Below are 23,282 nucleotides of genomic sequence, written 5' to 3'. Positions count from 1 at the left end.
GCCCTTATCACATGAAATGTCAACTGTTCATGATGATTGCCAGAGAGAGAGAGACTCACCAGAGCAGTGGAGTGAGTGATGTTGGCCAGCTTGAGCCCAGTCAGCGCGTTGGCCACTAGGGGCTTCTCAAGACACACTGTAGGCAGGTTCCACTGGCTCACCAGGTTGACATCAATGAAATTCTCCTCAGCTCCGGAATCAACGAGTGCCTCCACTTCCAGTTGGTGGTCTCCCCAGGACAGGATGGCTGGCATGACGGTGCGCTGAACAGAGGAGGGGTGAATGGGTGTGACGCTCACCAGAACCCCTCTCACAGGTGAGCGCTGGCTTTTAATGGGCAGTTGGCAACAAAGTGATTTGGCTGGCCACAGTAGAGGCAGGAGCGGGTTGTAATCCTTCTTTGACGCTCATCCGGGGTCAGGCGGGTCCGATCTACTTGCATGGGCTCTGGCTCTGGTGCAGCAGTGGTCGGAGAGGATGAAGGCGATGAAGGCATGGTTGAGCTGGTGAAGGTCCTTCCAGGTGGGCCTCCGAAAGTCTTCGCTCGGCGACGCTGCTGCAACCTGGTGTCAATGCGGATGGCTCTGTTGACGAGTTCCTCACAGGTCTTGGGCAGGTCTTGACAAGCCAGTTCATCCTTGATGTCTTCTGACAGCCCATCAAGAAAGGTGTCGAACAGGGCCCCAGAGCTCCATCCAGTGGTAGTTGCGAGGGTTTGAAAGTCGATAGCGTAGTCTGACACTGACCTGCGGCCCTGGTGCATGTGAAGCAGTTCACGGGCGGCCTCATGTCCATGTTTAGAGCGATCAAAGACCTCTTCATTTCAGCTGCAAACTCCTCAAATTTCCCGCAGACAGAGGACCCTGCGTCCCATGTGGCAGTACCCCATTCTCTGGCTCGTCCCGACAGCTGAGTGATCACATACGCCACCTTTGCACGGTCGGTGGGGAAGGTGCCGGGTTGTAGCTCAAAGATGAGGGTGCATTGCGACAGGAAGGAGCGGCAGGTACCAGGTTCACCGGAGTACTTCTCTGGCGGGGGTAGTCGTGGCTCGCGGGCAGGGTTTGCAGATGAGGAGGTCTCGGCAGACTGGGCAGGCTGGTCAGGTTGGTCAGGCTGAGTAGGCTGGGCAGCTGCTGAGGCCGAGTGGGAGAGCTGGAGTGGTTGGATCTGGGCTGCCAGGTCTCTGATGCTGGCAGCAACCGCCTCCAGCTGAGATTGTTGACGACCAAGGAGTGCGCCATGTTGTTCCAAGCAAGCTCTCAGGTGCTCTGGATCTGCTGGGTCCATCATGGTCTGACCGTACTGTAAGGGTTACAGACGGAGACCCAAATGCAGATCAGAGTTGAGTGTCTTTTATTTTGACAAGTGAAAAGTCACAAAAGCAGGGCAACAGAAACTGGCAGTCCAAAACTCAAAAAATTCAGTAGAATGTAAAAAGTCTCAAAAATCCAAGGCAACAAAAAGGCACAGAAGATCCAATCTTCAGAAGCAAAGTACTTAGTCCATAAGCATCAAAAATACAGGAGAAAAAGGTTCAAAAAATAGGTTTCAGTATCACAGTGCAAAATATCCAAGAGGTTTCCAAAAACAGGTTTTCAAGCAATTCAGAGTCCATGAAAAAAAAACAAAAGTCCAGAACAGATTCTCAGGTTACTCACGAAATCTTCAGGCATCAGAAAAAACAGGCAGATATGGTCAGACGGTCAGACACAGAACTTCTTCTTCTTCTTCTTATGGGATTTTAATGGCGGACTGGACGCCTACAGGCGTATTGCCGCCACCTACGGGATAATAGAGCTCACTACAGTATATGGGCCTCATATTCTGGCATAGAGGCCAGAGGATTTTAAAAACTTGAGAAGACTGGTGGTAACTTTATAGTCCTTCAATTGTAACAGGACGGGGATAGAAACAGTGGTAACACCAAGTTCGGAAAGATCACTGAAAAGTACACGCCTAAACTGTCTATACTTTACACACACTATTAAGACATGGGAAACTGTCTCAGGTACTCTACACACGTCACACAGCCCATCTTGATGTTTATGAATCAAGTGTAAATTAGAATTCAGGGCACAATGCCCTAATCTGAGACGTGTTATCACAACCTGCTGAGACCTAACTCCAGATACTGTACAGTGGGTACTTATAGACGGCTGAATTGCATACAAATGTCTCCCCTTTACCTCTTTGTCCCACTGGAGCTGCCATGACTGGAACACTTTTTCCATAAGTCTGCTCCTTAATTCGGTTCGACCAGGCCTGACTAGCAAGGAAACCTCGTTGCTCTCTAGGCTTTCTTTGGCACAGTGGTCAACAAGCTCGTTTCCCTCGACCCCCATGTGAGCTGGGACCCACAGGAATGAAATGTAGTAGCCTCTCCTGTAAAGGTCATACAGCAGAAGGAGAATATCAGAGATTAAATCAGGACGAGCATTAGCAGACACAGAACTAAGGATTCACAAGCCTTAAATAGCACTCCAACAAACACAAAATCCAATAGGCAACAGAGAGTACTAATTGCACTCAATAATAACATGAGGGGAAACAGGTGTGGCAAGGGGGCGTGGTAACCCATGAAAACAAAAGGCACATGAGAAACCAAAACAAAGAGCTGTCAAGAAAAAACAGTGGCAGTACAACAGCCAGCCAGCAGGGTGGAGTAAAGTGTCCAAACACAGCAGATCTTAACAGCATTTAATCTCTCAACTGGGAATTAAATGAAATCCACCAGACTATTTCCTTTGGTAGACTTCCCCGCCTTTGAAATTGAAGGTCCCAGACCCAAACACAATGAAATCCAGACCCCTAAATTCAGAGTAATGGGCTGTTGTATCAATGAGCTGACCCTCGGCCTGCAACTTTGCCACAACAGGGCACACAGAATTTTGTTGTCACGATCAAAGCCAGGTTTTTGGAAGATGGCATGTGTAGAGATAGACAGAGGTCACGAAGGGTGCTATTTAAGGAAAGCGATAGAAAGACAAACTGAAAGTAACTAACTTCTACTCAAATTACATTTTTAAACTTTTTTTTTTTAAACTTTTACTCAAGCACACTTTTAAAGAGGTAATTTTACTTCTACTTTGAGTAGAATTTGAACCAAGTAATGGTATGTTACTGTTTTTACTTAATTACATTCTTTAGTATTCTTTCTACCTCTGATGGCCTCCTACTGCAAATGAGCCTGGCAACAGGCCAATTCACTCTTGGCTGAAAACGCTCAACTACATTATAACAACATTGCTAACAATGCAGGAAGTCTTAGGTAACCGATTAAGACTTGGCCATTACCATTTGGTGACAATAAGGTTATAACAGAGGGACTGCGTTACAACCTTAAAGCCAGCCGGTTGAGGTGCACCACATGACAGCCAGGGTATACCGCGTGACAGTTTTCTTGAACTACTTGTACCCAGTGCGAATTTTCTAATGTAAGGGGGAAGAGGCTAGGTCTACAATAGAAAAATAATGTAAAGTAAATATAAAAAATAATCATAAAAACACAAAAGGACAGTGCAGGCCGTGGAAAGCTCAGAGCCTTAAAGCTCACGATGAGTTCAGAGCTCTTTCAAATAGTTTTTCATAAGCTGGGACAGGACTTGGAGCTGTCCATGGATGTATTCATGAAGCATTTAGGTGCCAACTCTACATAGCATCGACAAATACGTAGAACATACATACAACCCGTTACCAGCTTTTCTGCACTCAGCATGGAGAGTGTGAATCAAGCCAACTTCCACCATGTGAGGACTGCCTCCTCATGCATGCTATGTTTGCCAACTATCAGGCTGGTATCTTGAGAGCAAGTCTTCAGCAGCATCCTCAAATCCCAAGAACACTTGACCATGGCTGGGCCAACTATGAAAATGACCAGCTCACTATACAGTGAATGCGGTAATCTCCAGCCCCTGAGGCAGTGCTACAACTGATGTCTTGCAAGTGCAGCCATCAATGTAAACTGCAGGATTGCCAATGTCTGAGAAGTAGCTCAAAATGCACAACCCTCTAAAAACTTAAGACATGCGTATATCAGCATGAAGAGGATCATCATGGTGACATACAGTGAGGAGAATAAGTATTTGATCCCTTGCTGATTTTGTTGGTTTGCCCACTAATAAAGACGTGACCATTCTATAATATTAATGAGAAAATGTATTCTAATATAGAGAGACAGAACATCAAAAAGAAAATCCAGAAAATAACTTTGAAGAATATATTTTAATTGATTTGTATTCCATTGTCAAGTTTAATAATAAAAAGAAAACGATTTCATATGTTGTCATTTTTATCACATTTTCTCATTCACATATAGCTTAGGTGATTCTATTAGGTCTATTGGTACGGTCTAACAACCTTTTTGGGCTCTTGATTGAAGGGAAAGCATCTCTGAGGAAATGTAAGCACCCTGTGTGGTCAACAAACTGCATAATAACAAAAAACAACAATAGAGTTTTCACATTTCCGTTTTACTGGTCCACCATTTCAACGCATGATCTTTCACTAACTACCTCTTTGCAATGGTTATCATGCCATATTAATGTACAGTATATGGTTATCACATGTTAGTATGTGTTTGTTCATTAGGTTTTTTTGTGTTGTTTTACTGTTGGGGGTAAAAGTAAAAAAGTAAAAAAAAAAAAAATCGGATTTCTTATGTTATCCTTTTTATCACATTTTGTCATTCACACATTGCTGAGGTGATTCTATTAGGCCTATTAGTGTGGTCTAACAACCCCTGTAGGGTCTTAATAGAAGGGAAAGCATCCCTGAGGTAATTCAAGCACCCTGTGTGGTCAACAAACTACATAATAGTAAAGAACCACAATACCGATTTTCACATTTCCATTTTACTGGTGCACCATTTCAACACATGATAACTACCAAAAAGCTACCCGTTTGCAATGGTTATCATGCCAAAATGTTTACTTGAGATGTCCAAGAAGTCAAAAAAACAGATTAGAACTTGCCCACCCGTTCGATTGCGAGAGGTCAATTTTTGGGTTCTGGCTCAAGGCCTACCAAGGGGCAACATTCATTTCACGAAATTCTGTGAGACCAGGCTACTTAAAGATCTGCACACCTGGCACGGCGTTATGGGTGGGCCAGGGTGGACCTGGGCCCACCCAATTTGGTCCTGGGTCCGCCCATTTTTTGTCCAGAACCTAAAATCTTTCACTGAAGGAAAACAATATATTCAATATGTATTATATATTCTACTAGTGTACGAAAAAACTGGAAAACTGAAGAGGAAATAAAACGTTTGTTTTGCTTTGCTTTTGATGCTCCTGACATGAACCATTAATCCGTCCCCGCAGCCTATGGCTATGTTGACTACTTTCTGCTGCTACGCAGCGCGTTCACCCCGAAACAATTGATACAATGTTAGGCTACCTTATGTCAAATTCTATAGCATAATGCTAGAGAGCCAGACATGCACTCGAACATGCCGAGTGCCGAACCGTAGGCTACATATAATAAACCTGGCGTCAATGATGACAGAAAATAAAATCACTGAAGTCAATGTCTTTAAAAACAGTTGCAAACTTAAAACATCAAGGAGTATGCGCATCTGGACTGACGAGAAATCATGGAATGGATAGCTGTCGAGACTGGTAGGAAAGCTAATTCCTCATGCCCGCCGCGGCAACTTGTTGTAAAGGAACAATTTACTTTGATTACAAACTAGGACTAGCCTATTATGAATTTCTATTGGCTTCATATATAGCATGGGACGGCTGTCCTCGTCTGTTGGCAATAGCCTACGTTTGACCCTCGTCGTGATCACATAAGGTGCACGTTTGACATGCTAAGTTGTTGATCTTAACTAGCCTATGTTATTGCCGTTGTGAGGCTGATATTTTAATATTGTCTTCACGGGTTGTATTTTACTGTGGCCATGGATCGGCTATCCTACACACAAATAGGTTTTCTTTCTTCTCTAGAGGACTAAAGCAACAGCATATGTCCATGGCTTAATTGTCGAAACAGAGTTCAGATTTTTCAAGGTGCGCTTGGTAGCAGCCTACATGGACTGTGGCTAAACTGTGTCTGGTTATGGAATAATGTGCTGCCTGCAACAGTTGTGTGCGTGCATAGGCTATGTGTTTGAGTGGTTCAACGTGTGATTGTGTGCTCTGGTCGTCGCATTGTTGCGGTTGAAATGACATCCTCTTGCATGCATAGCCTACATGAGCCGGGTGCTTGGGATATCACAGGCAGCACCTGACCCAGCATAGCCCTGTTCGCAACATGCGCCCCGCCCGCCTCTCTTACGGGAGCCACTCCGCGCTCCGAGACCTCCCTCTTTACAAAGAACCGCTCCAAACTTTCTCCTGACCTCTCTTCTCTTAGCAGACGTGGGCTCTACTTCCAATGCATTATTTTGTATTTGTGATATCATTCAATTTTTTATCTTAAGTTTCTTCCGCGTTGTTTTTGGAAGTGTCAAGCGGTAATGCGAATTTTAAGAATTATATGGCGCAAGCACTGGAGAAGTGCCATTTGTCTCACCCGCATTTTCGAGCTCCTAAAACAAGTGACATAAGTAACACAGCGTGGATCTTAATCATTGTCATCTTCATACAGGCCTATGCATGTTTGCAAAAGAAATGTGGGGTTTGGGGGCAATAACAATATTTGGTGATGGGACAATGCGACGAGACTGTGAGGGAGGAAATTAATGAATGGGCTACCCTACCCCCGCCGCCATAACTTCATCCGAGAATCTTCACAATGAGGAAACACTGAATATACGCACATATAATATTCGAGTAAAAATCAGACGTTTTGTTTTGAGGACGTGATGTTATAGGCCTAATGAAGTGCCACCCAAAAATATTCTGGCCCATCCAAAGCTGATTTTCTGGCGCCGTGCCTGCTGCACACTTCTATTCTTTTGAGGCTGCTTCTGAGATCCTTCTTGTTTTATTTCATTCATAACACATGACACCATTTGGACTGGGAGTTTAATTTGACTTTTTGTCGAGAATCTGCTTTTCATTGCAACCACTTCTTCATATTTATTTCTTCTTCTTCCTGGACTGAGCGGCTACCAATTACCAACATTTCTACAATGCTACAATAAATGATCTATGTTTCATGTCTTACTGGTTTACATACATGTGGTGTGGATTGGGTTGTTTCTCACCTGGCTGCTTTTGACAGGTGGGTATCGTGTCTGCGTTGCCTCACCTGGTCATGACCATCATCGTGCCCATCGGGGGCCAGCTAGCCGACTACCTTCGGGAGAACAACATCATGACCACCACCAACGTCCGCAAACTCATGAACTGTGGAGGTGAGTGAGCGACTCCCATCAGACACAGTTCTGAGATTCCTTAAAGGTGCACTGTGTAGGACGGTGGCCAGAGTAGGTATTGCAACTATGTTGCTACAGGTATGTGTTTGCTTTTCATGAAAATGTACTACTAAATAATAAGTAATATTTACGTATGACCAAAGTACAGTAAGTTTTGCAACTAAATGTCTATATCTGTAAATTTAAAATGACGGACATGGAGAAGATCCCTTTTCATGTATGAAAAGTGCAATATTCTCAGTGGCAATGAATACTTAGAATTTGATGATGATGGAAAGTATTCTTGAAAAAGGTAACATTTGTGAATGGGAAGCATGCATTCTGGAAAAAAAACTGCACAGTGCACCTTTAAAAATAAGACAACAGTAGTCTGTATTTTAAAGTGAAAGCCCAACTGAGAAATTCCAACTCCCATTGACATCGTGACACAGCACTCCACAGCACACAAGTGTTCACCGCACACTGCACACAACGAATTTGCATTTATGCCTCACCCATGCAAGGGGGCAGCCCTCAATGGTACCCCAAGGGAGCAGTGTGGTGCGATGGTACCATGCTCAGGGTACCTCAGTCATGGAGGAGGATGGGGGAGAGCACTGGTTAATTACTCCCCCCACCAACCTGGTGGGACTCGGGAGTGACCCGGCAACCTTTGGGCTACAAGTCTGATAACCACTAACTCGTGACTGTCCCTTTTAAAGTCTCTGTCTCATTGATCACAGCATGTAACATCATACAGGTATACCTGCACTGCACCTTAGTGTGAGGATTAGATGTGTGTATGCAGTGTATGTGCATCATATATCATGTTGGGCATAAATAAACTAAGGTAACACTTTATAATAATGAATGGCTAAAAAGCATTATAATGCAAAATGTTTTTATTATTTACTCCATTTTGCTTTACAAAATATCTACAAATAATATGTTCAAGATTTTACAAACCTATACAGCGTATTTTTTAATTCATTTACAAAAAAAATGTTCAATGGGTATGGGTCAGTGACGTTTCACACGTCAGGCCGGCGCAACGACAGCCAAGTGCCACTATTGTATTGATTTTTTGTTTGTTTGCTTTTAGTGGACTATCTAATAAGCATATTCATCAACCACCAATCACCAATTAATTTATCGGCATTAGATGCCTTTGGGCCTCCTGACGTCTGAGCAAAAAAAAAAAAAAAACCTGTCCTTGACCCGTATACAGTGTAAGTGCATAAGATGTTGACACATAAATAAAAACATAAATAATGTATGTCCGCTCCGGAGACAGTGGCAGGTGGGCAGTTTGACTGGGGCAGCCTGTCAAACTGTAATGCAGGTGTCCTAAGGTGAGCTCGGGGAGGACAGAAACCTCCTGTGGAGCAGAAGGGCAAAAGCTCACTCGATCTTGATTTTCGGAATACGGACTGTGAGTGTATGTCTGTGCTGTGTTTGCAAAGGTACCTATGACCAGTGTTGGGAGTAACTCGTTACAAAAGTAACTAATTACTGTAATGCATTACCTTTTTGAGTAACGCAGTAATGTAACTGATTACAGGGGAAAAAAACGGTAATATGTCCTCGTTACAATGCAAGTAACTTGCACATTACAACGCATTTTTTTCACCTAAATTTTGTGTGGGTATTTTGTTTTCTTTATACAATGTTCGCGGATCACCACGAGATCAACTATTGCCTATGATAGCCTACGTCCGCGCAGAGATTTTAAAGTTTCATGCAGAACATTGCTTTCTCTTTCACGCTTCGTCTCTCGAAATGGCAGGCTGACAAAGGATGACCGATCCAGAAGATCCAGCTTGCTCGTTTTCAAGATGGGTATATGCCCACTACTTTGACTCCATTGGAAATAAGGACGCCAAGAACATAAAGTTAAATGCACAATACTTGAAACCCAAACCGCTTTCCACGTCGAAAAACAGTAGCCTACAAACAATTTGACGATTTGAAGAGGTGCCATAGCACCACCAAATTAGTCAGGAAAGGAGGGGATGCATCCCATTCGCACGAGACAGGGACACGGCAGGGTAGGCTATCCAGCGGGGGGGATGAGTAGGCCTACGTTGCACCCCCCTCACTTTTGTTCAACTAAACATCACTAAAATTGAAATAAATCAATTTGAAATAAAATATTATAGGCCTCTTGGCTCATTAATGCTTATTATATTTCATTGTAGCTTCAGCTGTACTTATCAAGCCTCAACTCCACTATCGTCCTTGGCATTGTTCAACAACGTTTATGACAAAATCTGGCGCATGTGGGGGGTTGGGGGGTCGGACATAAAAAAAAGAAATTGAAAAAAAAATTGGAAATAAAAAAAAAATCCGACCGGACGATGACCAAACCTGACAACCAACCGGAACCAAACTTTTATTTTTCTTAGGCCTTATTGTATGTGGGTAAGACGCAATTCCTGAAAATGTTGGTTTTCAGTCTGCAGGCTTCCAAAACGACTTGTGGATGGCAGGTGAAAGTCATGCCACCTCATAGATTTGCACTGTAGATTGCCAAATCCTTATTTCCAGTCATTTTGGCTAAAGTAACTAAAAGTAATGCAAAAGTAGTGTAATGCCTTACTTTTTAAAAAAAGTAATGTTGTAATGTAAGGCATTACTTTTAAATGACAGTAACATGTAATAAGTAGTGCATTACAGTTTTTGAGTAACTTTCCCAACAGTGCCTATGACATACCCTAGAACTAAAAAAATTGGCAAGATAAGCTGAAAACAGCTGTTTTGGTGCTGTCAATCATTGCCTTGGGTACTAGCTGACACTAATGTCATAGATGGAATTAACTTAACACACCATCCCTAAAACCCACTTTCTGTGCACTTCATTCTACAGGATTTGGGCTGGAAGCCACGTTTCTTTTGGTGGTGGGGTTCTCTCATACTAAAGGAGTGGCCATATCTTTCCTGGTCCTGGCAGTAGGCTTCAGTGGATTTGCAATATCAGGTATGGGAAAATTACACTGACGGCTTAGTTTTGTCAGAGACACTTGAGCTATGCCAATAGAATCGCTTTGCAGCAAGTAAAAATACACAAATATGTTCAATTATTTGTTCTCTTCCACAGGATTTGTTGTCAGGTTAATAATGCAGACTTTTTCATTTTCAGGGTTTAACGTCAACCATTTAGACATCGCCCCACGGTACGCCAGTATTCTCATGGGCATCTCCAACGGTGTGGGCACCCTGTCAGGCATGGTGTGCCCTCTTATCGTGGGGGCCATGACCAAGAACAAGGTGAGGAGCTCCTGTCAGCTCCTGTCCTGTCTTAGCATGTTGAAAGACTTTTTTCAAACATCTGAAGTGAGAATGCTGTGATCAACTTCCCCATTGATCTTCACATGATTCACATGGTTTTCACATGAGCTGTTTTGTGATGAAACACTTGAATGGCAGGTGATGAAGTGATTGTGAGATATGATTCAAGCCTAGAGCTTCTGTTTCTAAGCCTTTGCAGTGATCTGCCCTCTTCACTCTCCTTAAAGGAGCAATAGGTAACGGTTGAATTAATGAATTAAGCAAATTAATTAGTGAATTTATCACACAAGTCAAGTCATTAGGCAAGGCAAGGCAAGTTTATTTATATAGTACATTTCATACACAGGTGCAACTCAATGTGCTTCACAAAGTTAACAAATGTAAATGAAAGGAAAACAGGGAAATGAATTAGAGTCAGAAAAAACATTTAAAACATTAAGATAAAACATAAGGTAAAAATAATAATAAAATAAAACATAAATAAACATAAAACCTTGAAGAACATACGCAGTCTTCAGATTTTAACTGTTCGACGACAGAGGAGTCTGGCCTCCTTTTTTCCGTTTACCTGATAGAGTCTAGAATTGTCAGGGTTTTGTCTTCTCTTATTTTACCGTCTTTTCATTCAATCCTCAGAATTTAACTGTTCGACGACAGAGGAGTCTGGCCTCCTTTTTTCCGTTTACCTGATAGGGTCTAGAATTGTCAGGGTTTTGTCTTCTCTTATTTTACCGTCTTTTCATTCAATAATTTAAGAAAGCATCTGAGAACAGACTTGTCTTGAGTCTAGATTTAAAGCTATCAATAGTTGGTGCATTTTTTACGTTATCTGGAAGCTGGTTCCAAAGCTTTGAAGCATAGAAGCTAAAGACTGCCTCTCCACACTTTGTTTTGACTTTTGGAATCACCAGCAAATTCTTCTCCGTTGACCTTAGTGACCTGGTCGGTGCATACAGCTGAAACATATCCAATAGATATGTGGGTCCCATTCCATTTAATGATTTAAACACAAGTAGCATTGCCTTAAAATCAATTCTGTAGCTTACTGGGAGCCAATGCAGCGATCTTAAAATTGGAGTAATGTGGTCAAACTTCCTTGTCTTTTATAAGAACCCTTGCAGCTGCATTTTGTACCAGTTGAAGCTGTTTAATGGTCTTATTTGGGAGGCCAGTAAACAGACTGTTACAGTAATCAACTTTACTAGAAATTAAGGCATGTATTAGCTTCTCCAGATCGTGTTTAGACATCAGGCCCCTAAATTTAGAGACGTTTTTTATGTGATAAAATGCAGACTTAGTAATAGCTTTCATGTGACTGTTGAAATGTAGGTCACTGTCAATGAGGACCCCAAGATTTTTAACTGTTTCCCTTGGTTTCAGTCCCTTCGTTTCAAGGATAGTAGCAATCTTTTGTCTCTCCTCTCTTTTCCCAAATATAATTACTTCAGTTTTTTCTGTGTTCAGCTGGAGGAAATTGTGAGACATCCATTTGTTAATTTGGTCCATGCAATGATAGAGTGATTCAAGGGGGGTGTAGTCATTGGGGGACATAGATAAGTAGAGCTGGGTATCATCCGCATAGCTATGGTAATTTATGGAGTTATTCTCGATAATGTGTCCCAGTGGCAACATATACAGATTGAACAGTAGTGGTCCCAGAATGGAGCCCTGGGGGACCCCACAATCCAGAGACATTGGTGATGAAGTATATCTTCCAATGGCGACAAAAAAACTTCTTTGTTCTAAGTACGATTTTAACCAGTCGATCACTATGCCCGTAAAGCCAACCCAGTGTTCCAGTCTATGTAGTAGTATAGAATGATTAACTGTGTCGAAAGCAGCACTTAAATCAAGTAGCACCAAGACGGATGATTTGCCAGCATCAGAATTCAATCTTATGTCATTTATAACTTTAATAAGAGCTGTTTCAGTGCTGTGGTAGGCACGGAAACCTGATTGAAACTTATCAAAATAGCTATTAGACATTACAAAGGCAGTTAATTGGTTAAAAACAATTTTCTCTATTATTTTACCCATGAATGGTAGATTGGATATGGGCCTATAGTTGTTTAGTACCAGTGCATCCAGGTTGTTCTTTTTCAGTAAGGGTTTCACAACTGCTTCTTTCAGACAGCCTGGGAATATGCCTGTTTGTAGTGAGGTGTTGATGATCTGAAGTACATCTGGTGATATTAGATGTAAGATGGATTTGAAGAAGGCTGTTGGTAGAATATCTAAGTCAGATGTAGAGGAGCTAAGACTTTGTACCGTTCTATTAAGAATGTCCACATCAACTAAATTAAAATTTCTCATGAGGTTAGGATTTAACTTCACCGTAGCAAGTTGGTCCGAATCTTGGGTCAGTTGCACATGTGTGAGTATGTTTGTACGTATTTTTTCAATCTTTCCTTTGAAAAAGGATGCAAACTCATTGCATTTGCTGACTGAGAGGAACTCAGAGGGCATTTGATTTGGGGGCCTTGCTAGCTTTTCCACAGTGCCAAACAGGACGCGTGCATTATTAATATTTCTGTTAATTATGTCAGAGAAAAAAGATTGTCTAGCTTTAGAAATTTCTTGGTTGTATTGGTTGTATTTGTATTTGTATTTTGTATTTAGTAGAATGGCAGCTTCTTCTGTCTGTCATTAGGAAAGTACACTTGCAAAAGATGGCCCATCACAGTGCACTGACTCTCACAAGTCACGAGCATGATTGTTATTACTATTATCATATAATTATTATTACATTACACTTAGCTGTCGCTTCTTTATCTAAAGCGACTTACAGATATTATAGAGCGGCTATAGCCCCTGGATCCATGTGGGGTTAGGTGCCTTGCTCAAGGGCACTTCAGCCATGGATGGAAGTGAAGGCAGAGGTAAGGGCGGGATTGGAGCCTGCAACCCTGTGATCCACAGTTCTACTCCCTGACCATTACACCACGGCTGCCTGTGACATATGGTGTACATTTACTTATATTTACATAACTTCAGCCAATTTCAACATGCTGAAGTGCTAATGTTCGCACTACTCTGGACTTGTCAGTAGGCTACCTGAGATTTTTTTTTCTTCAGCCTTTTCCGAGATCCTGGTCATTGTAATGGGGGCAGGTGTTTGTTTACATTTCAAAAAAAACATTTTGATTTATTCCCCAAAACATCCAAAAGGTTATGCAACATCAGCAGACAACTAGCAAAACAGCGATACCTTTTGGGAAAATATTTGGAGTAGGCCTATGTTAAGATTAAGCTGCTGTCATTCAAAAACCTTCAATGTTTTCCAGTAATTAAAGCCGACCCCCTTGTTTCACCCTTCCTTCCTCTCCTTTCCACTGTCATTCTCAGACACGGGAAGAATGGCAGTATGTCTTTCTCATCGCCTCTCTTGTTCACTATGGTGGTGTGATCTTCTATGGTGTGTATCTCATACTGTCTTTCCATTCTATTCACATCTCTGTCCTTGTGTCTGTCCCTTACCCACAATTGGACTTGTTATTCTACACTGTAAAACATTGCAGCCAGTTAAATGTAAAAAAGTAAGTTGCCCTGCTGCCTTAACTTCGAGAAAGCCTTAAATTGAGTCTCAAGTTGAAATAACCTACAAACTAAAGGCAGTAGGGGAACCTACTTTACATTTCACTGGCTGCAATGTTTTACAGTTTAAAAGTCCGGTCATACGAAGAACTATGACAAGCCATTGCCATAGCCCTCTTCATCATTCTATAATTTTCGTCATGTGTCTCAAACAATGAAACTTGTTTAGAATTTATACGACATGAGTGGTTGTTGTCTTATGAATTCGAATGACATTTGTATCTCCTTCCTATCTCATAAAATCAGTCTGAAAGTTATAGTATCACTCAATATGGCATTGCCATCATTGAAATCAAGATAATAAACAGTAGATAATAGGTGAAGTTCTAGTTGTGGTTTTATATCTTGGTTTAAATGGGCTTGAGAAAAGAAAGTCTGACTGATTATCATCTTTTTGGTAAAATGTTACATTTAGCTTTTTTTATTTTCACGCTTGTATGCATAATTCTCTCCATATCTGAAATGTAAACAAAGTAAATCAGACAGAGGTGTCACAGATCACACCCTTTTGACTTTAGGCGGTGTCAGACAGTTGATGTAGGACAGAGATGTCACGTACATACTATACTGCCCTACAATATCAGAACGCAGTATCTTGAAAATGGTCGAAAATGGGTTTAGACCGGAAATTGGCTTTAAAATACCTTCTTTTTCTTGTATTAAAATTTTTTGGCCCAACTTGGTCCCGTTTCGGAAAAAAACGCAAAAAACTGATTATACTGCGCTTTTTGGTTTTAGGAGGTTACGTGGTACTAGCCAAGAACGCAGTATAATGCGAATTATACTGCACTTCTCCATTGACACCGTGGTTTTGGTGTAGACAGTAGGCCTAATACCACAACAGAGCGCAGTATAATGATTTTTCAGCTAAAAAGTAATGAGAAAAATTTCACCATAAAAAAGTATTATATGGAAGTGTCATCACCACTTTACCTCCAACACAGTCGCGTGGACAGAAAGGAAACTTTAAAGCCTTTTTTTCTCAGTTTGGCATTTTGAATTATACTGCGTTCTGAAATTGTAGGGCAGTATACTACGCACACGTTTTGACCTTGTCTTCCCTTCCAGGTATATTTGCCTCGGGGGAGAAGCAGCCGTGGGCCGAGCCTGAGAACTTGAGCGATGAGAAGTGCGGCATCCTGGACGAGGATGAGCTGGCCAACGAGACGGAGGAGCTGTACAGGACGTCGGGCGGCGCGGGCTACGGGGCCGTCACCGACGCCAATCCCAACGGGGGCGGGGGAGGAGGCGGAGGAGGTGGCACGGGCGCCTGGGTCAACGACTGGGACAAGACGGAAGAGTACGTACAGCCGGCGGGCACCAACAACTACCTCTATGGAGGAGAGGATGACAGGGAACTGACGTAGTGTGTGAGAGAGAGAGAAGAGTAGATGTAAACAGAGAGCAATGTGGGGGTAGGGGGGGGTGATGGAGATGGAGAGGGAGGGGTGGGGTGGGGTTGTATGGCTGGGCTTTGGGTCTGAAGGATATGAAAAGACTGACACTAGAGAAAAATAGGCCAGGTGGGGTGGACAAATTAAAAAGAGAGGGCAAAAATGAGAATGAGTGAAGCCAAAGATTACATAAAAACAGAAAAGGTAGAGATGAACCACAAAGAAAAAGGGGTGTGTTATTGGAAGTGTGTGTGTGTGTTTGTGTGTGTGTGTGTGTGTGTGTGTGTGTGTGTGTGTGTGTGTGTGTGTGTGTGTGTGTGTGTGTGTGTGTGTGTGTGTGTGTGTGTTTGAGCAGTGAGCGAAATATTTGATGTTTGCATGTGTGTGTATGTTTGTTATGTTCATTATGAAGATGTTTTTTGATTGTGACATATGTGACGTGATACATTTTCACAGCAGTGCTCTAAACCGCTAACTCACACAAGTCAAAACCTGTTTCATGCTGACGGCACCATTGAACACTTTGTTCAATAACTATTTTATGACCAGTTACGTTTTAGTCGGACCTTCAATTATCATGGTATACACCCTAACCACTGTAGCAAGCCTCAAACGATAGGAGAAATGAATTGATTAGCAAATAAAACATGGGAAATATTGGATGATTGGAAATATCACAGAGTAGGAGGAAGAAAGTTAATTTCTCTTGTGCCAATATAATATACTACTCAATGTGGCTTGAATGTGGCACTGGTCCCTTTCAAAAATGTAGAATAATAACCATTTTTAAAAAGCACCCATTTTAATGACATACTACACCCTTCACACATCTTTTTACATACAGTAGATGTACAGTGCAGTAGAAGTATTTGTTTTTAACTCTTACAATAGATTAAACTAGGCGTTTTGGAAAAGATATGGAGAGCCTAGACAATGATCCTTTGGAGATAAGTTATTTTACTGAGATGGTACATTTGTATTGTTTTTCAGTGCAAAAAAAACAGAGCTGTGAGGTAATTCAAGACCATGTTTAGCAGCTAAGTTCTACACCTGGCAAAGTTAATCCACAGAAAGTGGTACATCTGCCAATAGAGAGCCTGCATGTTTCATTTGGCTAAGAAAATGAGGACGCCATGCTCTTTCATTAGCTGTTGTACCACCTTTTCCAGGTGAAAGGAATTGCAACTGAACTACCTTCTTGAATTCCCTCTCAGAATTTGAATGTTTATATTTATTTGTTTGTTTGTTTGTTTATGGGTTGATTTGCACCATTTTGTCATGTCTAACCGTCAGCCTATGAAAAGAATGCACAGGGCCCACTGACAGTGAGAGGGTGTGACCGGAAAAGAGATGAGGGATGAGGCTGACTTGCTTGTGAGCTCAGATATTACTGGCCATCTCTGATGCCTGTCACACAAGGTAATTAGCCACCTCAGTCTGATCCAATCAACTGTCTTTACTTAATGACTGACAGCATGCATACCAACAACGGAGAGACAAAGTCTGCACACTGCACCTCTGATTGAAGGTTTATTTCAGTTAAGAGGAGGATCTATGAGTACAGAAACTCACAACTAATAATGAGCCAAGTCTACCATCTCTTTTTTCCACCTCTCTCCACTTCTTGTCACATGACTCCCGCCCTTCTTTGCTTGGTTTCATCTCTATCGATAATTATCTCTTCAGCTCAGAACATTCTCCTCTGAACATTTGCCCCCCTCAGGTGTTGGTGTTCAAGGCTTTTGGACTCAAAAAGAAAGTATTTCTATTAGGTGTTATCTGCACCATGTTTGTACTACATAAGATAATTCCACATCGACTTATAAAGCCACACACACATACACACACACACACAGAGCCATATCTGTGTATCATATGAAATAAAAAAGCAATAAATGTCCTTTTGGATTCTGCACCCACCAGCACGAATCACGTGTGCACTCTGAGCGTTGCTACAACACCAGGGTTTAAAAACATGAACACTATTTCAAGTCCGAGTAGTTGAGAAACGTCACTGGTCGGTAAAACACATTCAGTATACACAGGAATGTGTTCACAGTTATGTGGTAAGCCTTCCTCGTTGTGTCCAGGAGGGGGTGCCGTAGAGTCTTCAGCCACTTCCTCTATGTGTGCTTTTCTTTTCTTTTGTTTTCTGTGTACATTTTATTATCAGATTTTATGATTCAAATGTTTCTTCTTTGCTGTTACATGTAACAAAAGAATGTATATGTATAAAACATGTACATGTCAAAAAGAAAATGTGTAAAATGAGAAGAGATATTTATGATGAATATTATTATTTGTTATTAAAGATTGAACTAATATTGAACACTTGTCATAATTTGAACATCATTTATTTTTTGTCTTTTCAACCTTTGCAAGTTTGTATACTTGTAGACGGTGTGTGTACATTGGGAACACACTTCCAATGTTTCAAAATAAAGTCTATACTACAAGCTGGTCCCTATTTGTGTTCTATCGCTCAGATTCTCGCCAGATTCTCTCCCATCTCTGTTAGCTTTGAGGACCCCTGGAGGTTGGATCCCCTTGCTCCCGATATTCAGGTTCAAGTTACTTTTAGATCCTCTGCCTCCTGGTCTGGTTTATTGATCTGACGAATGGGATACTCCCTCCGAGAGCTCCTGGAAGGTTATCTAGCTGTAATGTAACACAGAAACACAGTTAAACACACACACACACACACACACACACACACACACACACACACACACACACACACACACACACACACACACACACTATTACACAAGACCTGCTAAATATTTGATACTGCCATCAGCCAGGAACTGCTCTTCGGCAGAGAACAAAAGACACATTTAGACAGCATCTCCTTTTGGACAGAGACTGCCTTTATTTTATTTTATTTTATTTTATTTTATTAACTACATAATTTGGTAGCCAATACTATTTCCTCTGTCTCTACGTTTAAGTTTTCTCCATCATTGCCTAGCCATTGTAGATGCAGATGACTTGCACTCAGTTTTCTCCTCTGAAGAGACAGCACAGTAAAATTGTGGGAGTTTGGTTCCCTCTGCTGGCTGATACATTGAAGCGCCTGAATATTTTGATTATTCGGCTCACATGGGTGGATTAATTGTCAGTCAGAAAGAAATTAAGCCTTGTGGCACATCAGGGAATTTGTCCACAACAACAAGTGGAGTTTATCAAAAATATTACATTCATTTTTGAATGAATATCCAATAGAAAACCTTATTTATATTTCCAAGTCAAGTCATTTGTGACTCAAGTGTGACTCAAATCCAAGTCACAAGTCCACATCTCTGGATCACCTAAAGGTTAGATGAATGTCCAAAAGAAAACTGACTTATAACAATAACGAGGGCAGGGGTAAGGATGCGGATTTGGAGAAGTGACTTGTGTCTAAATCAGGTAGGCTATAAGTTATAATAACACACAGGGCCGGATTAATGCACAGGCTAGATATGGTTGCAGCCTAGGGGCTCCCCACCTGCTTGGGGCCCCCTGATTGGCCAAAAGTGAAAAATAGCGGACTTGTGACAGGGTGCAATTTTGTAAAATTCAAGTGCTGTGTTGAGTACAGGTGGTAGACATGTTACCCTTACGTAATTCCAAGCTCATAGTAATGACACTGCCTATGTACATTTGTAGCGAAAGTTGCCTTCTGGGGGGGCTACATAATGTAGCCTTTTGACCTTGTTTACATGTAAACAATTTTACTGTAAACCAAACATATTTTTTTTACTTTATATTTTACTGTAAACCTAAAGTATTTTTACTTTATATTTTACTGTAAACCTACTTCCTGTAGTGGTACTTTATTCCTAAATCTGTCCCTGGACTCGCAGCTGCCTTCTCGTGGTTTTACTGTAGTATGGTTTCACTGTAGTAACTAATATGATTCACTGTGGTAATTACATCGATAACAACCTTATGAGGATACTCACCTTTGACCTTTGAATGTAGCTCGAGCCATGTGCGCGCGCCTGGCCTCTGCGCACAGTTGTACGCCCCCATCTATTGGACAAAGTAAACGCTGCCAGTTTCTTCACGCATCTAAGGTGTATGTATGCAAGCAAGCAATGTTTAACACCAGCAGTAAAAGCTGAAGTAGAGGACATTATATTATATTTTAATTACTGTTAAAGATATAAGTTATGGACCTGGAACATTCATTCATGGATATCAAATGGCCATGAATCGCCTGAAGTTCAGTGAGCTTCGGTTCACTCACACATAGCGCTAGCCTCCTGAAAGCGTAATTTCAACGGCCTTCTTCTACTTACCATACAATGATGAGAGGCGCTTGGAGGTAAAACTTCTTTGTTAAGTAAGTTTGTCAAACAAAGTAACTAACATGAAATGATAGGCTACCTTTGGATGCCCTTATAGCCGTCCTAAACTAATGTGCCCAATGTTGGATTTGGCATGGTGGCAAAAAAATAATAATGCCGTTTTCTATGTTCGTGCCACCAATATGTAACAAACGAAATACACGTTTTTGCTTCTAAATTGTGCAGGAGAGCCAGGACATATCGTTGTTGACCATGTCACTAATGAAGGGAGAGGCTGAGAAGAACCACCACTGCTCATTCACCCTCCCTGAGTAAAATGTATCGGTACCTCATTTTCTGTGGCAGGTTAGAGATTTGGTTGAAGTTTCAAAGGGAGATGCTTGGCTGAAGGAGTTCATCACCAGCTATCGTCAGAACTTCGAAGGTACAGTAGATGCACAACAGTGAAGTTGCCTGTTCACCCAGGGGTGGAAAGTAAACAATTAATTACATTTTCTCAAGTATTGTAATTGAGTATCTTTTTGTAAGTATTGTATAATTTTTGAAGTAGTTTTTAAAATTAGTTTTAGGGCCTACTTGTTCTTGAGTACATTTTGACTCAAGTAGCCTACTTTACTCAATTACACTGGCACCTCGCCTGAGCACTGAGTTTAAAAAAAATGGGCTGATACTGAAAAAATGGCATGCACAATAAAACAATCTGACAGAAATGAAAGATTATACTGGATTGCATGCATCATTTCCACTATTGTCCCACCTATTGTGGATCAATGTACTGGATGATGGCTGGTGCCAAGCAAAAGATAAAGGTCATAGAGGACAATTCAAGAAAAAGAAACATTGAATTCTCAAGAGGAAAGCTAATTAAAAGTAACTAAGTACTTTTACTCAAATTACATTTTAAGTGAAGTAGCCTTTTTTTTAGTTTTACTTGAGTAGATTTTTAAATAGGTAGGCTTAGGCCTACATTTACTTGAGTAGGAATAAGGCAAAGTAAAGATACTTTTTCTTGAGTATAGTTTTTCTGTACTCTTTTCACCTCTGCTGTTCCTAGTTCCTAGGCCTAGTTGATTGTTAGGTGAATGTGGCCTCGGCTTTACCAAACAGCTCATATCAGCAGCTCGTGTGGCACAAATGAAGAGGACTAGACAAAAATGAAATGACACTGCACAACAAACAAATTATTTTCCCCAAGTTTATAAAAATAACAAAAGTATATTCAAAAGTGCCACTCAAACGATGCAATAAAAGAATGGAACAAAAGTGCATTATCCAGGACAAAAAAAGTGCGGTATATAGTAAGAAGGAAAAGCAATGATTTATCACCAGCAATTAGTTATCACCAGGGAGAACATTTCGAGCAGATAATTAGGCTATTGCTAAACAACTCTGAAATCAATGTGGAATGATCCTGGTCGCAGCCTCACCAAATCCATAGTCTCAAAACGTTCTCCCATTGCCATTGATTTATTCTTTAATAACTTACAGTATGTGCACACACCATTCATATTATTTAAAGTTATTTAAAAACACAACTTTTTTGTAGTTTATAGTTACACTAATGCAGATATAATGAAGGTCACGAGATGAATGATAGTTTGAAGTGGTAATTGTGTTCTATGTACATGTTGTGCTGCAGGCGATGTTATAAGAATGCAATACATGCAGTGCCTGCTCTGCAATTTTAGCTTGCTATCACACTGAGCAACATCTTTTAGTTTTTATAAACAGCCTGAAGTTTTCACCCACTCGCCCAACCTTTTGACCTTTTCCTCTATGGCTGAGGGCACAATATATTCAGGTTCCCAAAAGCTGTTCATGCTATGTACATATATCACAAGAACATCTTGAAAAATGTGAATGTCATCCGGTAAGCATGTTCAGCTCGTCTCACTCAAGAATAGCAGTGTGTAGAGTACTTGCAAATGCCTACATTTCACTCTATGTTCAGTAACTTACATTATGGCCTGAGTGGTTAAGGCCATTCACAGATGAGTTGGTTAAATTAAAGATGTTTTGTAAATTTAAATGTTTTGTGGCCATGGACATCTAATATTCAACGATTCTTAGAGTAACATTTAGGTTACAATATTTCTGTTGCATGTTTACGTTTTTGAATTTACAACCACCACCAATTCGTACATTATGGCCTGAATGATTAAGGCCATTCATAGATGAATTGTTTAAATTAAAGAGGTTTTGTAAATTTAAATGTTTTGTGGCCATGGACATCTAATATTCAACGATTCTTAGAGTAACATTTAGGTGACAATATTTCTTTTGCACAGTTCACATTTTTGAATTTACAACCACCACCAATCTGTAGTATGGTATTCCTATTTGCCTTAAATTTGATATTTTTTATTTACATGTGGACTGTGTGGATGTGTGACTCACTGAACTGCTTTACCTAATCAGGGAATGGGGCACCTAAGTCACACACTTCTACTTCCTATCCATGGGGCTGTAACTCGCAAAAATTTGAATGGGATTGAATGGATCGAGTCAAGCTGAATCCTGATTCCATTTGGCAAGTGCTCTGGATTTAACATATGATAGCAGTTAATTCTAAAAGTTTGGATTGCCGTTGTAAGATCACTCATTGTCGGCAGGCAAGAAATGTTATTTTATGTTTTGTGCGAAACTGGGTTAGAGACTACAACGTGTGTCTCACGTACTTGACGTGAAACAAGGCTGAAGTTCCACAGCCAGCCCTACCGCTGCACCGCGGCTTAAGTGACTGCACGACAGACATGTGACTTCTGTTGCGTTGTCCAAATAATTACATAATTCTGCACGCAGACAACTCACAAATCGCTTGACAAGTGTAGTCGACAATCACGCCATTGGTTATCATTAATTCTGAGGTACAGCATATGTGCGATCGAGGGGAGAATGCGAGGTGGATCGGAAAATAGGTTTGATCAGTCCATTACACCCCAGTCAAAGTTTTTTACTTTCCCAGCGCCATGAGACTTAAGGTAAGCGTACCCATTAAGCCCATGTACCCTTTAAGCCCACTTTCAACTTTGAGGTCAATTTAAAGAAAGGGAAAAGGTGAATTTTGTTGTTCATCACCCTATCCAATTAAAGGGTTTAGTAACTGACAAAATGTTTTTTATTGCAAACAAATCAAATTTTTTATCGTCGAGTTATTCCCGTCCAAGTGAATCCAGTCTCTGGACTACTGACAAGAAGTTGCCTCAAAACTTTGCTGTTTTGGGACATGTCAGAAATCATAGAATATCAGCTAGTTTAAGTCAAATGTTTTGAAAATACTTTCATATTTAGTAAACTAAGAGGTAAATGTAATGATTTTTATATATATACATGCAGTGTTTTACTAAATTATAGCATTTCCCTTCAAATGGAAAGATGTGTTTTATGAGCGAGCACACGCCGATATTT

At 41.0% G+C, this 23,282-nt stretch overlaps 1 protein-coding gene across 1 annotated transcript in view; it reads left to right on the top strand.

Annotated features, from left to right (window-relative positions):
• The window catches only part of slc17a7b (solute carrier family 17 member 7b), a 36,686-nt gene extending 21,134 nt beyond the window's left edge, over window positions 1–15,552 (top strand). The window contains exons 9-13 of the mRNA XM_063221475.1: window positions 7,171–7,303; window positions 10,170–10,280; window positions 10,443–10,570; window positions 13,937–14,006; window positions 15,254–15,552. Of these exons, the coding sequence (XP_063077545.1) occupies window positions 7,171–7,303; window positions 10,170–10,280; window positions 10,443–10,570; window positions 13,937–14,006; window positions 15,254–15,552 (741 nt within the window). The remainder of the gene's footprint in view (window positions 1–7,170; window positions 7,304–10,169; window positions 10,281–10,442; window positions 10,571–13,936; window positions 14,007–15,253) is intronic.
• The last annotated feature ends 7,730 nt before the right edge of the window (window positions 15,553–23,282 follow it).

Source organism: Engraulis encrasicolus, chromosome 17 (genome assembly GCF_034702125.1).
Source record: "Engraulis encrasicolus isolate BLACKSEA-1 chromosome 17, IST_EnEncr_1.0, whole genome shotgun sequence".
NCBI lineage: Eukaryota > Metazoa > Chordata > Actinopteri > Clupeiformes > Engraulidae > Engraulis > Engraulis encrasicolus.
The sequence above is the reverse complement of the archived record's forward strand: the minus strand, read 5'-3'. Positions and strand labels throughout refer to the sequence as shown.